The sequence below is a fragment of the Chiloscyllium punctatum genome, chromosome 23 (genome assembly GCF_047496795.1).
Source record: "Chiloscyllium punctatum isolate Juve2018m chromosome 23, sChiPun1.3, whole genome shotgun sequence".
NCBI classification, from domain to species: Eukaryota; Metazoa; Chordata; class Chondrichthyes; order Orectolobiformes; family Hemiscylliidae; genus Chiloscyllium; species Chiloscyllium punctatum.
This window is the reverse complement of record NC_092761.1, coordinates 72602990-72618119: the sequence shown is the minus strand read 5'-3', so window position 1 is coordinate 72618119 and position 15130 is coordinate 72602990. Positions and strand designations below refer to the sequence as shown.

Sequence of the window (15130 nt, the reverse complement as noted above, 5' to 3'; positions counted from 1 at the left end):
TGTATAATCATAGCTGTTCCATGGCTTAACACTGGAATACTCCTTTTCCCTTGATTGTTTCAAAATATTATATGCACTTCTGTGCTAGAATTCCATAAGATATATTGTAAGAAACAAAGAAATATATGTAACCAGAAAATAATTTTCATACACCATCCTTAGAACTGAAATGCAAAACAAGAAGGAACAGAAATGATGCTGCAATTCTCTATAGCTTAACACTTAAGAGTGCAAGACCTGTCAACTCTAAGAATACACACAATGTCTTCCTTAAGATGATTGCTGAGATTCTGTGTGCATATCAGACAGTAGAATTGAAACATTGTAAATATTCAAGAAACGTCTTTTCATTTATTAGTAATGCTGCTCGCAGAATTGGGATTAATTACAACAAATTCATTTTAAATATACATTTTGCTCAAATATCTTTGGCCTTTCAAAAGTTTAATTAGTATGCTTTTTTTAAAAAAAAAACGAATAAGATAGTATAGCAGACTAAACATAAATCCCACACTTTTGGGACCTTTGTTCAGATTATTAATAACAATTTCAAACCAATAAGCAAATTTGCCACACCAAAAAAAAATTCTAATATAAATTGTTGCTACGTAGAATGGAATTAAACATTACTAAAAAGAGAAACAAAGTCAAAGCTTTTTTTCTTGCACTTATTATGTTTGGCATGCAAGAGATGAAATACCAATTTCTAGAGCATAAGAGGGTGCTGATTTTTGGACTATGGTTGGCATGGAGATGCAGCAAGACCATGAAGAAATTCAGACCAAGTAGACAGACACTGATTGGAAATGGTGTTGCCATGAGAAATGCAACAGTAATCAGCAACCTCCTCTTTGTGATCCTTTTTGGAAAAAAGGTGCAATGTATAAGTGCATTTCTTTTGTCTAAATAGTACAGGATTGTGTATGTTAACATATGTAACTTGTGTACATGAACGCAGTAGAATGTGAGCCTGGCTGATCATCTTAAATTGGTTTCTGGTGTAATTCTTTACACAGTCAGGATTATTTGGCAAACAATGTCTAATAGCTAACTCAAATCTCTGATTGGAAGTAGTATTCTGAGGTTTATAACTGTGGGATGATTGAGTATGAATGGCTTGAACAACCTAGATATCCGGATTCACATCAATACTGAAATTCAAATAATATTCATTTGCATGGTAGGCAAAATGTCTTTGTGACTTAACAGAAGCATCCTATTACTTAAGAAACCATTTGCGTGCTTAACCCATATTAGCAGGGGAAGCTAGCTAGCTTCACCTGCTCTTCAAATCTGGGATAACTTTTCCTTCTGACAGGCCTTTTCATGAAGTCTGTGTGATATATAGCAAATGCTGATTTGAAAAAGATAGCCTTATAAACTCATGAAAGAGCTATGGTCATGTCTGGCCCTGAACAATGCTTACTACCTCAAATAACCTTGGAAGACATTCTAACATTCTTTGTAAAAGTTGGTATCCTCTTTCCAAGTTTATTTTTCTGCATGCTAGTCCTGATGAGTGAAAGATGAAAAGCTTCAACTTAGTGTCCCTTTTTTTTTAAACAAAGCAAAGCAGAGATTAGAGATCTGGCATAATCACTTGGCAAAATTTAGTGTTGAATAATCTGTTAGCAGCTATGTTTAGGTTTGGGTGTTCATTATAAAATTCTCTTTATCCCAAATCATGAAATTTATTTTACAGACAGGATGTTTTAGTTCCTTGCCTGGATATTTAATACAACTGAATCTAAAAATAAATTGCACATGCAAAGTGATCAACTAGTTACTGTAACCAGAGGCACCACTCCAACAATGTCATGAGGACACTCGACATGTAATAAGGGAGCAAATTCTAAAGCTACACCATCCTATGGGAACCATCAATATCTACGATTCCATCAGGACTGGTCTATTAAAATGAATGGTTTGCAAAATTTTAACAATTAAGGAACTCATAAGAAACTGCAGTAACAGTCTATAGAATAAACACAATATTACACCAATACTAATCAGTGTTTCATCTGAAAGAAATCTAATTCACCACCCGTATTCTTCCGAATTTATACCTCTGAAATATACTTTGCTGTGTATTGATACAGGGACAGTATTTCATACACCGACACATTTTTAAAACAGGCTAACTTTTAAACCTAAAAAAAACAATTAAATGATGTGAAAGCAAAGTAAAATCTTAAGTGCAAGCAAATTTTCAATGTAAGTTCCAATGCAGTACACCAAACTAAGTTTCTTCTTTTAAGCAAGACATTCAAAATGTAGAAATTAAATTTGGCATATCTTAAAGTAGTCTGAGAAGTGAGCACAGTGCTCATGATAGTAATTTTACAAGCTCCAACTAGTAAAATGATGTTCTACGGAAGAAAGTGAAGAAATCAGGGCATTTTGAAGTAGATATAATTAAATCTACTAATTTAGAAGGGAAGAAAATTAAATTACTTATACTTTCACCTAAGTATTCAGTGTGAATAAAAACTGATATTTTAAACTAAATTATTAGCAAGTGTACTCTACTGAACTATAATACTGTTCTGGATTATGGATTAGTGGTGCTGGAAGAGCACAGCAGTTCAGGCAGCATCCAAGTAGATTCGAAATCGACTTTCGGGCAAAAGCCCTTCATCAGGAACACTGTTCTATAATTTGGAATTACAGGTCGTGATGACATATGTTTTATAGAGAAAATTTCCTGTGACTCTGAATTTCTGTGTGCGTGGCACTGTCAATGCTATATTTTTATACATCCCCAAGATGATGCTGGTTGGGTCCCCTCTGAATCTGCTACAGTACTTGTACGAACGGCATACACACAATGGCGTGAGGCTAGGGAATATCAGGATCTTGAGCAAGCAAAATACATACAAGTACATGTTAAGATAGTTTGTAATGGAAGTGATCCTGCTATTTGTTTCATTCATGATAGATGAGCTGGAAAGTCTTTGCAGCCCATTCTTCAGCTAATAGATATTGCAAACACAGTTTCTTGTGGTAAAGGGGAAGACAGAAAGTCTAGTGGCATCCACTAAGGCAGGTTCCTGGTTCTCAGCAGTGTTGTGCCTTCTGCCTGCATTCACATGGGGGAGTATGTCTCCTTTCGCATTGTTGAGTTGTGTCTTATGCAATTCAGTGAAGTTTCAAAGGTTCAGGAGTGAGAAACTTGTCTCACAGTTGTCAGCCTTTACGTTGTTCTTTGAACCGTGGTTGCTATGGTTATCCGGTTTAATCAATGCTGATCCTCAGAACAGTGGGGACCTTAGCATGAATGGTGCTGTTGAAGGTGGTTGAGGAGCAGAGATGATTATACCGCAACAACCTCAACATTACCTGGCATTGACATGGTGCCATTTGCTAACCTAAGCTTAGGTGTTGTGCAAATATGACAGTAGGTTTGCTCATTCTTCTTCATTATAAGGAGATGAAGCAACTCAACAATAGGAAATTAGAAATAAAGTGACCTCATGAAGATGAGGTCTTTGATAAAGCAACTAAGGATGGTTCTCTTGGGGGGGGGGGGGGGGGGGGGGGAAGCTGCAGTAGCATCTCTGGCCTCTAAAAATAATGGTCACTTCTTTCTCAAGCCTCCAGTTGTTCAGATTATTAATTGAAATGCCCAGCCATGAATTAAATGGCAGAGTGGACTCGATGGGCCGAACGGCCTTACTTCCATTCCTTATTCTTATCGTCTTATATCTCTTTGCCATCTACCAATATTATCAGGCTCCTTGATATCATTGGTAGCTATTCTCAGCTCTCCCCTGTTATTCAGAACTTGCATCCATTCCTGGATCTAAATTGCGAAGGTGTAGGAAACCAAATGGTTCTGACAGAATCTAAATTAAGCAAGTAGCAAGTTTTTGTTTTAAGAAAAACCAGATATCCATAAGTTTATAGATGTGTTGATTCAAGCTAAAGGTTCACAGATCAGAATATGCTCCTATTTATTAATGCAATTTTATTGAACTAATATTTCTAGTTTTTGAGAATCGTAAGTAGATAGAACACCACCATCAAGCTATGGATGGAGTCAGTGGTAGAGAAGACAACTTTACAGCTTTAACTTGGTTCTTAATAAGGTTGAATTTAAACACTTTTTTTTAGCAAATATATGACTGTACATGAAATTTCATGTGCGCTGGGCTAGATCATTTCCTACATTTGAGGAAACACAAGTCCACCTGTTTCCAAAACTCTGTTTACACTGTGACTAAGGCAGTCATTGGCATATATAAAGTACAAAATGATGCTTTTTCTCACCCTGCTCAGTACCAGTTTCCACAGTAACTACAAATGGCATTTCAACAAAGTGCAGGAGTTTGGTTATATGGATTAAAGTCAAGAAACACCAGTTTCTGCTATAAATTTTATATTTACAGTCCAGTAAAAAGACAACTTGTATCACTTTTTGTTTGTTTGGTCAAAATCTGCTTGTGGTAATGCTAGGGAGAAGCAGCATCACTTCTGTTAATGACAGACACAGGAGTTCACTTGGAGCTTCAAGGGATTCACAGTCTCCATTTTATCTGTTCATTGAATTGACCACCTTTTAAGAGCTTCACCTGATTCAAGATTCTATTGACTTCAATCTTAAAGAAAATCAGGCAGGGTGTACAAGAGGTGGTTAATTTCATACCAGCAAAAGTTAGAATTGCTCCCAAGAATCTTATTGAGAATTGGACCCCAGACTCTTTAAACTTCCTTCAATATTGCATGGATGTATGTTACTCCAACCACAGTCAAATCCACAAACAGTGAAATCCTCTTGTACAATTCTGAAGAAAAAAAATTGCATATATCCAGATCTGTTGATAAGTGTATGGCTGCTCCATGTCTGGAGAAAAACTCAATCATTAAGTTTTTAGAAATTAAGGACTTGATTTTAACTGTGCAATTGGATGGGCTTTGAGGGAGTTAAAGTCTCATCTCAAGTCTTTCATAATTTGTCTTAAAATACATGCTGTACTCAAAAGCATGTTAGAACTTTGCAAAATTTAGAATCATGTTTCTGACCTTACATCCCCACTCTGCCTCACTAACCACCTCTCTCAAATATTCTACTACTTAAAGTATCCACTTGATGAGATTGAATCTGAGGTAGGGGAACATCACAACTGAGCTGTATCTTCTCCTCATTCAATATTACACTGCATTCAGTCTTGGCTGCTTTCTTTCAAACTGCCTAAGTTGGCAATGCCAAATCTACTACCTTTCTGCATTTTGTGTGTGCACAACTTGAATCCATATTTAGATGCATGCATCAAATTTACAAACTGACTAAAGCACATTTTACATGTAACTTGGATATAACCAGATTGCAGAAACACCCAGGCTTAGTTAGTAAAAAATATACCTCTAATTCACAAGTCTGATTATATGCAGCTTTCTTTCATTCATCCCAAATTACTATCTACAACAGGATTTCACTGTACATACTTTGACTTGTTGTATTCAAATTCAATGTGCAGGCAGTCTTCAATCCCAACTTCCATTTTGATGGATGAGTTCATCTCAGGGTAGGTACTGAGGGTGTGAACAACAATGTCCATTTCCTTCGTAATATCATTCAATCTACGGCTGATGGTTGCTCTTAGAAAGTACCTGAATTTTAAGGAGAAAAGAACATTATGTGAGCTTTTCCTTCAAAAAAAAAGATCGATTTAAAATCTTTCTTCTGATGTTCATTATATATCTCTAGAATCAATATCTATATTATATCTCGAGAACCAATGACATTCATTACCATATTCATTTTTTTTTGTTTTGTAATACAATGCAAGACTACCTTTATGGGAGAAAGTGAGTACTGCAGATGCTGGAGATCAGAGCTGAAAAATGTGTTGTTGGAAAAGCGCAGGTCAGACAGCATCCAAGGAGCAGGAGAATCGACGTTTCGGGCATAAGCCTTTCTTCTTCAGAAGAAGGGCTTATGCCCGAAACGTCGATTCTCCTGCTCCTTGGATGCTGCCTGACCTGCTGCGCTTTTCCAGCAACACATTTTTCAAGACTACCTTTATACCTTGAAGATTTCCATCAGATCATTCCTTAATCTTCTAAATTCTGGAGAAAACAGAGTTTTTTTTAATATATATAATCCCTCCCCATAACTTAGCCCCTGAAGTCCAGGTATTATTCTTGTAAATCTACCTTGTACTCCTCCAAAGCCTTCCTGAGGTGTGATGCCTGGATCTCCCTACAATACTCCAAATGGGAACTCACTAGGGCAGCATAATTTGTGCATCCTTCTACTCCAGTCTTCCAGATAAAAAAGCCAGCATTCCAGTAACTTTGAAAACAAGTGCTGGAGATCACAAGCGGGTCGGACAGCATCCATGAAGAGAGAGAACAAGCTAATGTTTTGAGTCCAGATGACTCTTTATCAGAGCGTCTAGACTCGAAACATTAGATTGCTCTCTCTCTCCACAGAAGCTGTCTGACCAGTTATGATCGCTAGCATTTCTTGTTTTCAATACAGATTCCAGCATCTGCAGTAATTTGTTCCTTCCATTAGTCTTCTTAATTAAAATATCCCATCCATGATATGTTTTTATGCATTCACAAAAACATTTCAATGCACAATCTAGCTAAAAAGGATGTGCCATAATACTGATTTTCCAGGAACTATTTCTGTATCTAGGAAAAACATTACAGACAGAAGGGATTCGAAGATTATATTTCTCCCATGTGTGACCTTTCATTTAATGGTCACACCTCTCTTTTGTCTAGGTGTTTTGGGGTTTTTGGGGGCAAATTTGCCCACTGTTCCCATGAATAGGGACATTTGGTGCAGTGCTTCTTAGCTAGTTATAATTACATCTCTGGGGCAATGAAGAGCAAGAGAAAGTATTGCAACTCTTATTAGTAAAAAATGAATAGGTGGTTTATCTTTATTAGAGAACATACACACTCCAAGAATGGTGTCAAATTTACTAAAGGTGAAATAAAAAAAATGGTGGGAGAATGCAGCTGTTACTTGTATGATGAAACTGGAAGGAAATCAGATAAATTGACCTGAAAGATATCATACAGAGAGGTAATTTCTCTAGATTTGATTTGCTGTAAAGTAATGGTGTTGGAAAACAGATTGAAACTTTGTTATCATGGATGTTTTAAGATTTTTAAAAAGCCTGTTTCATAGGTAACTTGGTTTGTGTTTTTTTAATTTTTGTCTCATGTAATAAATTTCTGTTGTGTTAAAGAAACTTTGCAGTCCCTATGACTGTGTTTCAGTGAATGGCCACCACATTAGGCCTTTTTTTTAAAAAATGATGTTCCAGATCAGACTTCATGACTTTTCCTTAAGTACTATCAGCTGGTACTCTAACACTTAAACCTAGTGACTTCACAGTACCAAACAAAAAGCAAAAAAAATGTTAAAACATTCAAATCCCCCACACAAATCCATGATAATATTTTGTTGTACACAAGTTTCTGGAATTAGTTTTTAACCACTGAGACACAGGGTGCCATTCAAGCCCTTAAGTAAACAGATGAGACTTCATGCCAAAGTGATCATGTTTTAGAAGTGGCCTGTATGATTAGATTACTTACAGTGTGGAAACAGGCCTTTCAGCCCAACAAATCCACACTGCCCCTCTGAAGAGCAACCCACCCAGACCCATTCTTCTACATTTACCCCTTCACATAACACTACGGGCAATTTAGCATAGCCAATTCACCTAACCTGCACATCTTTGGACTGTGGGGGGGAAACTGGAGCACCCGGAGGAAACTCATACAGACGCGGGGGGAATGTGCAAACTCCACACAGACAGTTGCCCGTGGTGGGAATGAAAGGGAAGTGGTCAGCTCTCCAGCTGAGCAGTTCAGTCCAGAACAACTTAGGAGTTCAACAGTGAGCTGTGTGGGAACTCTTATCTCTCTCTTTCTGCCCTTCCAACCTGTAAGCATATCTTCCATTTTTAAACTGTTTTTTTAAGGGGGGTTGCTTATTGGGACTGTTGTGTATGTTCAGAACAGCAAAATTGAGTTTGGATAGACTGAGTTCTGTAGTGATTCTTTATTCTGTTATTTGCGTTTTATTGTGTAATTTTGTGAATACATTTCTGGCCGTTTTAAAATCTAGTAGTCAACCTAGCTAACTTACTCTAGGTAATTCTCACTGTACACTTACCAAAACAAATTGCAAAGTTATGATCTGGGTTGCCTGCTCAAGAATGTTTTGAGCAGTCTGGCCTAGCCCATAATTTCCATTGGCCTTTGGATGAAGGTATCTTCTTACAGAACCCTTGATTTGTGTAGGGAAACTATCAAACTTATTAAATCATTTAAAACACTTTAATTAAACCACCCCTCCTTTTATGTGCTAAGGAACACAATCCTAGTCAACATAACCTATTCTCATATTAACCCTTTCACAGGTAAAAAGCAAATTAAATGACTGATGGCAATTAAAGTTCTTTCTAAAACAGCAATTAACTTAGGGAATATATTTTTCATGTGGTGGAAACAAAAATATTCAAACATTTAAAATAACAGTTGCAGTGATGGTGGCCATTCATTGGATATTGAGTTAAAGTCCGTGAGTTGGGAGGTTAAATGGTTTTTCCCCATTCATAATCATCACTATCTTTAATGCATGATATTTTTAATTCTAATTTACACTTTTTAAAGACACCACAAGAGGACAAGATTGAGGAGGCAGGCAGGGCTTACCGTAACTTCACATTCTGGCCAGTGTATGATTCATAAGGCTTTTCTACATGTGTAAATTCAAAATCAAATGTCTGGGACTGTGTCATCTCACCAGGTCGGGCCAGGTCTTTTACCAGAGACACAAACTCATGGTGATTCCCTCGGTCATAGTACAGTTCTGTTAACAAAACAGAAAACTTTATTTATATACCTCTTGAGGCATTCAAACATTTGAGAACTTTCCTTTCCCCTTGAGCTTGCCTCTTACAACCACCAGTTTTTTTTTCAAATTTTCATGGTATTAGCTCAGAGTTTTTTCAACTTGCTTCATTTACATTATCCAGTCTACTGAAATACAATTCAACCAAATTTGCAATGACTCTCACAAAACTAGGGAGACATTCTTCACAAAATCTACTCTCAAAAATTTGAAGGTTTTCAGCAATTCACAATTTTTTTTTTCTTTATTCCATAATTTGCTGCCCACTCATTCATTGTGCAAAAATTTTTTTTTCGCTTTTTTGGAACTCCCAAGCAGATATTCATACAGGGAAAAAAGAAACAAAATTGCTTACAAATTCTACTTTAATCTGATACAACATTTATCATAATTGGCACAGTAAATCCGTTTTTTTCAAATCCAGTTTCAAGTTTTATCTTCTTCCATCATTGCCTTTTTGATAAATCAATCCAATGCAAACAATTACTTCTCAGAATTATTCTATAATTATACAGAATATGTCGAACACAAAAATTCTGAATACTGCTCTGATTTGTACAAATACACAAAGCTATGCACAACATTTTATACTGACTTGAATTTCAGAACTTCACTGTCTATACTATCCTATATTTGTATTTTTATACTTTAAAAATTCAGCTGCAGATCACAAAATCAATGTTCAATATTTTCAAGCATTTTCAACTGTTAGCTGATCAGACCAGATGCCTCCTAGATGGTCACAATTCATTCCACAGCTAACCTATTTACAGTAATTATATTGCCTCTAGCAAAGCGACTTCAGTACAACTAGAGCACTAGAATCTATCCACAATTGGAAAATTACATAGTTACGTCCTGTCTGGAAAAAAAGGATAAATCTCAATCAGAGTGATGCAAGATGTCATTAACAGAGCTATCAAATGACACTTATTCATTAACAGCTTGTTAATTGCTACTCAGTTGGGTTTTACCAGGGCCATTAAGCTCCAGACCTCATTGGACAGGACAGCTGAAATCCAGAGCGGAGGCATGACAAACTACCTTTGACAGCATTTTCCACAAGTATGGCACAAAGCAGCCCATAAAAGCTGAATTCAACGGGAATCTGGATTGAAAACTGACAGTGGGTTTAACAATTTTGACGCGCGAGCACCTCCCTCGATGGTATTTCCCCAACCCATGCCCTCAGATCCTGCCCTGTGTGGGTTGCTACCAGCACAGTCAGCTGATTTTTTGACTATTTACAGTTCCCATTATTACCTATCCGGCATTTACTACTACAAACACTTCTTGGTTTTGTTGGAAAGCCCTGTCTGAGTCATATTTAGTAGAAAGGGAGATTATGGCGGTTGCTAACATTAACATTCTCAGTCCTAGGACATTGTGATTTCCTGAGGAAATCCTATTCAGCTACTTCAATCAAGTTCCCTCCCCAGTATGGTCCAAAGTGAAAATCTTCACAATAACAACTACATCCAATTCATGCCTACGTGGATGGGTACAACTCTACCAACACACCAAGAGCCTGATAAACCGAAAGGAGTCTGTTTGACGGACAACCAATCCACCACTTCAAATATTCTCATCCTCCACTATCACCGTGTATTGACAGTAGCATATACCTACTGCAAGATACAGTGAAGCTTCTTGTCAAGATTTCAACAGAACCTTCCAAACCTCTAACTTCTATTTTCTAAGGGTAGCAGCTCAATAGAAACACCAATAACTGTTTTTGTTTATTGAGGGTTTGGTTAAGAAAAAGGAGGAAGCATATGTAAGGTATAGACAGGGTAGATCGAGTGAATCCTTAGAAGAGTATAAAGGAAGTAGGAGTATACTTAGGAGGGAAATCAGGAGGGCAAAACGGGGACATGAGGTAGCTTTGGCAAACAGAATTAAGGAGAATCCAAAGGGTTTTTACGAATACATTAAGGACAAAAGGGTATCCAGGGAGAGAATAGGGCCCCTCAAAGATCAAAAAGGCTGCCTTTGTGTGGAGCCGCAGAAAATGGGGAGACACTAAACTAGTATTTTGCATTAGTATTTACTGTGGAAAAGGATATAGAAGATACAGACTGTGGGGAAATAGATGGTGACGCCTTGCAAAATGCCCATATTACAGAGGAGGAAGTCCTGGATGTCTTGAAATGCATAAAGGTGGATAAATCCCCAGGACCTGATCAGCTCTACCCGAGAACTCTGTGGGAAGCTAGAGAAGTGATTGCTGGGCCTCTTGCTGAGATATTTGTATCATTGATAGTCACAGGTGAGGTGCCAGAAGACTGGAGGTTGGCTAACGTGGTGCCACTGTTTAAGAAGGGTGGTAAGGAACAGCCTTGGAATTATAGGCCGGTGAGTCTGACGTCAGTGGTGGGCAAGTTGTTGGAGGGAATCCCGAGGGACAGGATGTACATGTATTTGGAAAGGCAAGGACTGATTAGGGATAGTCAACATGGCTTTGTGCGTGGGAAATCATGTCTCACAAACTTGATTTGAGTTTTTTGAAGAAGTAACCAAGTGAATTGATGAGGGCAGAGCGATAGATATGATCTATATGGACTTGAGTAAGGCGTTCGACAAGGTTCCCCATGGGAGACTGATTAGTAAGGTTAGATCTCACGGAATACAGGGAGAACTAGCTATTTGGATAAAGAACTGACTCAAAGATAGAAGACAGAGGGTGGTGGTGGAGGGTTGTTTTTCAGACTGGAGGCCTGTGACCAGTGGAGAGCCACAAGGATCGGTGCTGGGTCCATTGCTTTTTGTCATTTACATAAATGATTTGGATGCGAGCATAAAAGGTACAGGTGGTAAGTTTGCAGATGACACAAAAATTGGAGGTGTAGTGGACAGCGAAGAGGGTTACCTCAGATTACAACAGGATCTTGACCAGATGGGCTAATGGGCTGAGAAGTGGCAGATGGAGTTTAATTCAGATAAATGCGAAGTGCTACATTTTGGGAAAGCAAAAGTGCAGGTTCATATCTCCTTGAAAGTGGGGTCGCAGGTAGAAAGAATAGTGAAGGCGACGTTTGGTATGCTTTCTTTTATTAGTCAGAGTATTGAGTACAGGAGTTGGAAGGTCATGTTGCGGCTGTACAGGACATTGGTTAGGCCACTGTTGGAAAATTGCGTGCAATTTTGGTCTCCTTCCTATCGGAAGGATGTTGTGAAACTTGAAAGGGTTCAGAAAAGATTTACAAGGATGTTGTCAGGGTTGGAAGATCTGAGCTACAGGGAGAGGCTGAACAGGCTGGGGCTGTTTTCCCTGGAGCGTCAGAGGCTGAGGGGTGACGTTATAGAGGTTTACAAAATTATGAGGGGCATGGAAGGGGTAAATAGAAAAAGTCTTTTCCCTGGGGTGGGGGAGTCCAGAACTAGAGGGCATAGGTTTAGAGTGAGAGAGTGGAAAGATATAAAAGAGACCTAAGCGGCAACTTTTTCACACAGAGGGTGGTACGTGTATGGAATGAGCTGCCAGAGGAAGTGGTGGAGGCTGGTATAATTGCAACATTTAAGAGGCATTTGGATGGGTATATGATTAGGCAGGGTTTGGAGGGATTTGAGCCAGGTGCTGGCAGGTGGGACTAGATTGGTTTGAGATATCTGGTCGGCATGCACAGTTTGGACCAAAGGGTCTGTTTCTGTGCTGTACATCTCTATGTCTCTAAGTGTGAGGCCTTTTGAATATTGATCACCACCTCCAAGTAACAAACTTACGAATGTTTCTTCATTACTCCTGAGGACTAATTTACCACATGCATTGTAGCAATTCAAGAAAGCAACTCACTCGCAACTCCTGAAGAAAACCGAGCAATAGTCACTCTATCTTGGCCTTGCCAGTGATGCCCACATCCCAGGATGAATCAAAATGAAAAAAACTAGTGTCATAAATAACTAATTCTGGCTTTTCAACAGAATTAAACTTCCAAAATGAAGGGTTAGACACAAAGTTTCACTACATTACAAGTTATTTCTTAGACTTCTGCAAACTTGAACTAATCTATCAGAATTCCATTACTTTCATTGTAACTATTTGGCATCAAGTAATAAATCTAAGTTTACATCATTAACACCTCTATCTTTTCTTAAAATGCATAAATCCTTCCTTGTTATCAGTTGCCATGCAAGTGAATTGAAATTGTGTCATGCAATACCTACATGGGCGTTAAACAGTTCACACTTCTGCTAAATATACAACACTATGAGCTCACTCATTTGAATATTGCAAAATATCAACCCATTTGTGCAGGAAATATCGGAAAGATTACGTCAGAAAATCCCTTTTAAATGCAAATAAATTAAATGAAAAAAAAAGAGATTTTAAAATCCAGTATTCTTAAAGCTTCCTGGTTGATACTTCCAGACTCAAAATCAAGCAGAATATAACAGTTACAAATTCAGGGCAAATGATGTATTGGTTCACATGGAAGCAGATAATGTGCAGATTTTTCTGATGTTGAGGAAAGACTGTATTGCAGGAGCAAATATTCTTCTTAGGTAGTTCCTTGAGACTAAAGATGATGTCTCCCACCCTGGAGATTGGGTCCTGAAGTGAAGAAATAATAATTTTGGATTTGCAGATGGTGCCACAGGTGAGCCACGATGTTTAACGGGATGGGTGGGATGTTTGGGTTTTGGCACACACTTTCTGTTCTGTCCCCTTGGCCACCACATGGGCTGTCAGAGGTGCTGAAAACCTGGAGTTGGTTCTTGAGTTCGAGAGGTCTTGGCCAAAAAATTTTCATGTGGGTGTATTGCAGATTTTCAGAAGACTTTGGAGATGTTCTTGCACTGTTTTCTCTGTACTTTTGGTAACTTCTTGCCATAACAGAGTTTGGAGTAGAGAACTTATTCTGGATTTTTATGTCTGGTATGCAGATGATGACAGTAACCAATGCCTCAGTGCTCTGGGTGTTGGCCTGATGGAGGATATTGATTTTGTAGTATCTATCCTACCCTTAGATCATTGTTGGTGATATTTCTCTACAGATTTGTGATAGAGTCATAGGAGATATACAGCACAAAAACAGACCCTTCGGTCCAACTTGACAATGCCGACCAGATATCCTAAACTAATCTAGTCCCATTTGCCAGCACCTGGCCCATACACCTTCTAAACCTTCCTATTCATATACCCATCCAGATGCCTTTTAAATGCTGTAATTGTACCAACATCTATAACTTCCTCTGGCAGCACATTCCATACATGCACCACCCTCTAGGTGAAAAATTGCCCCTTAGGTCTCTTTTATATCTTTCCCCTCTCACCTTGAACCTATGCCCTCTGGACTCCCCACCTCAGGGAAAAGACCTTGTCTGTTTATCCTATCCATGCCCCTCATGATGTTATAACCCTCTATAATGTCACCCCTCAGCCTCTGATGCTTGAGGGAAAACAGCTGCAGACTATTCAGCTTCTCCCTAAAGCTCAAACCTTGTAACAACTCTTAACGTGCTTGTAAATCTTTTTTGAATCCTTTCAAGTTTCACAATATCCTTCCAATAGAAAGACCAGAATTGCACACAATATTCCAAAAGCAGCCGAACCAATGTCCTGTACAGCTGCAATATGGTCCCAACTCCTATACTCAATGCTCTGACCAATGAAGGAAAGCATGCCAAACGCCTTCTTCACTATCCTAACTACCTGTACTCTACTTTCAAGGAACTATGAACCTGCACTCCAAGGTATCTTTGTTCAGCAACACTCCCTAGGACCTGACCATTAAGTGTATAAGTCCTGCTCGGATTTGCTTTTCAAAAAATGTGAGGTGCTATACTATCTAAATTTAACTCCATCTGCCACTCCTCAACACATTGACCCATCTGATCAAGATGCCATTGTAATCGGAGGTAACCTTGTTCACTGTCCACTACACCTCAAATTTTGGAGTCACCTGCAAACTCACTAAGTATACATCCTATGTTCACATCCAAATCATGACGAAAAGCAATGGACCCAGCACCGATCCTTGTGGCGCACTACTGGTCACAGGCTTCCAGTATGAAAAGCAACCCTCCACCATCACCCTCTGTTCTAACTTCGAGCCAGTTCTGTATTCAAATGGCTAGTTCTCCCTGTATTCTGTGAGATCTAACCTTGCCCATGGGGAACCTTGTTGAATGCCTTACTGAAGTCCTTATAGATCATGTCTACTGCTCTGCCCTCATCAATCCTCTTCATTACTTCTTCAAAAAACTCAAATCAAGTTTGTGAGACATGATTTCCCACGCACAAAG

The 15130-nt window shown here is 38.5% G+C and overlaps 1 protein-coding gene across 1 annotated transcript in view; it reads right to left on the bottom strand.

Moving 5' to 3' along the window:
* LOC140494137 (vacuolar protein sorting-associated protein 26B-like) overlaps positions 1-15130 on the bottom strand; it is a 41937-nt gene that overhangs the window by 11169 nt on the left and 15638 nt on the right. Inside the window, exons 2-3 of the mRNA XM_072593180.1 lie at positions 8686-8842; positions 5446-5610 (exon numbers count right to left, since the gene is read on the bottom strand). Of these exons, the coding sequence (XP_072449281.1) occupies positions 5446-5610; positions 8686-8842 (322 nt within the window). The remainder of the gene's footprint in view (positions 1-5445; positions 5611-8685; positions 8843-15130) is intronic.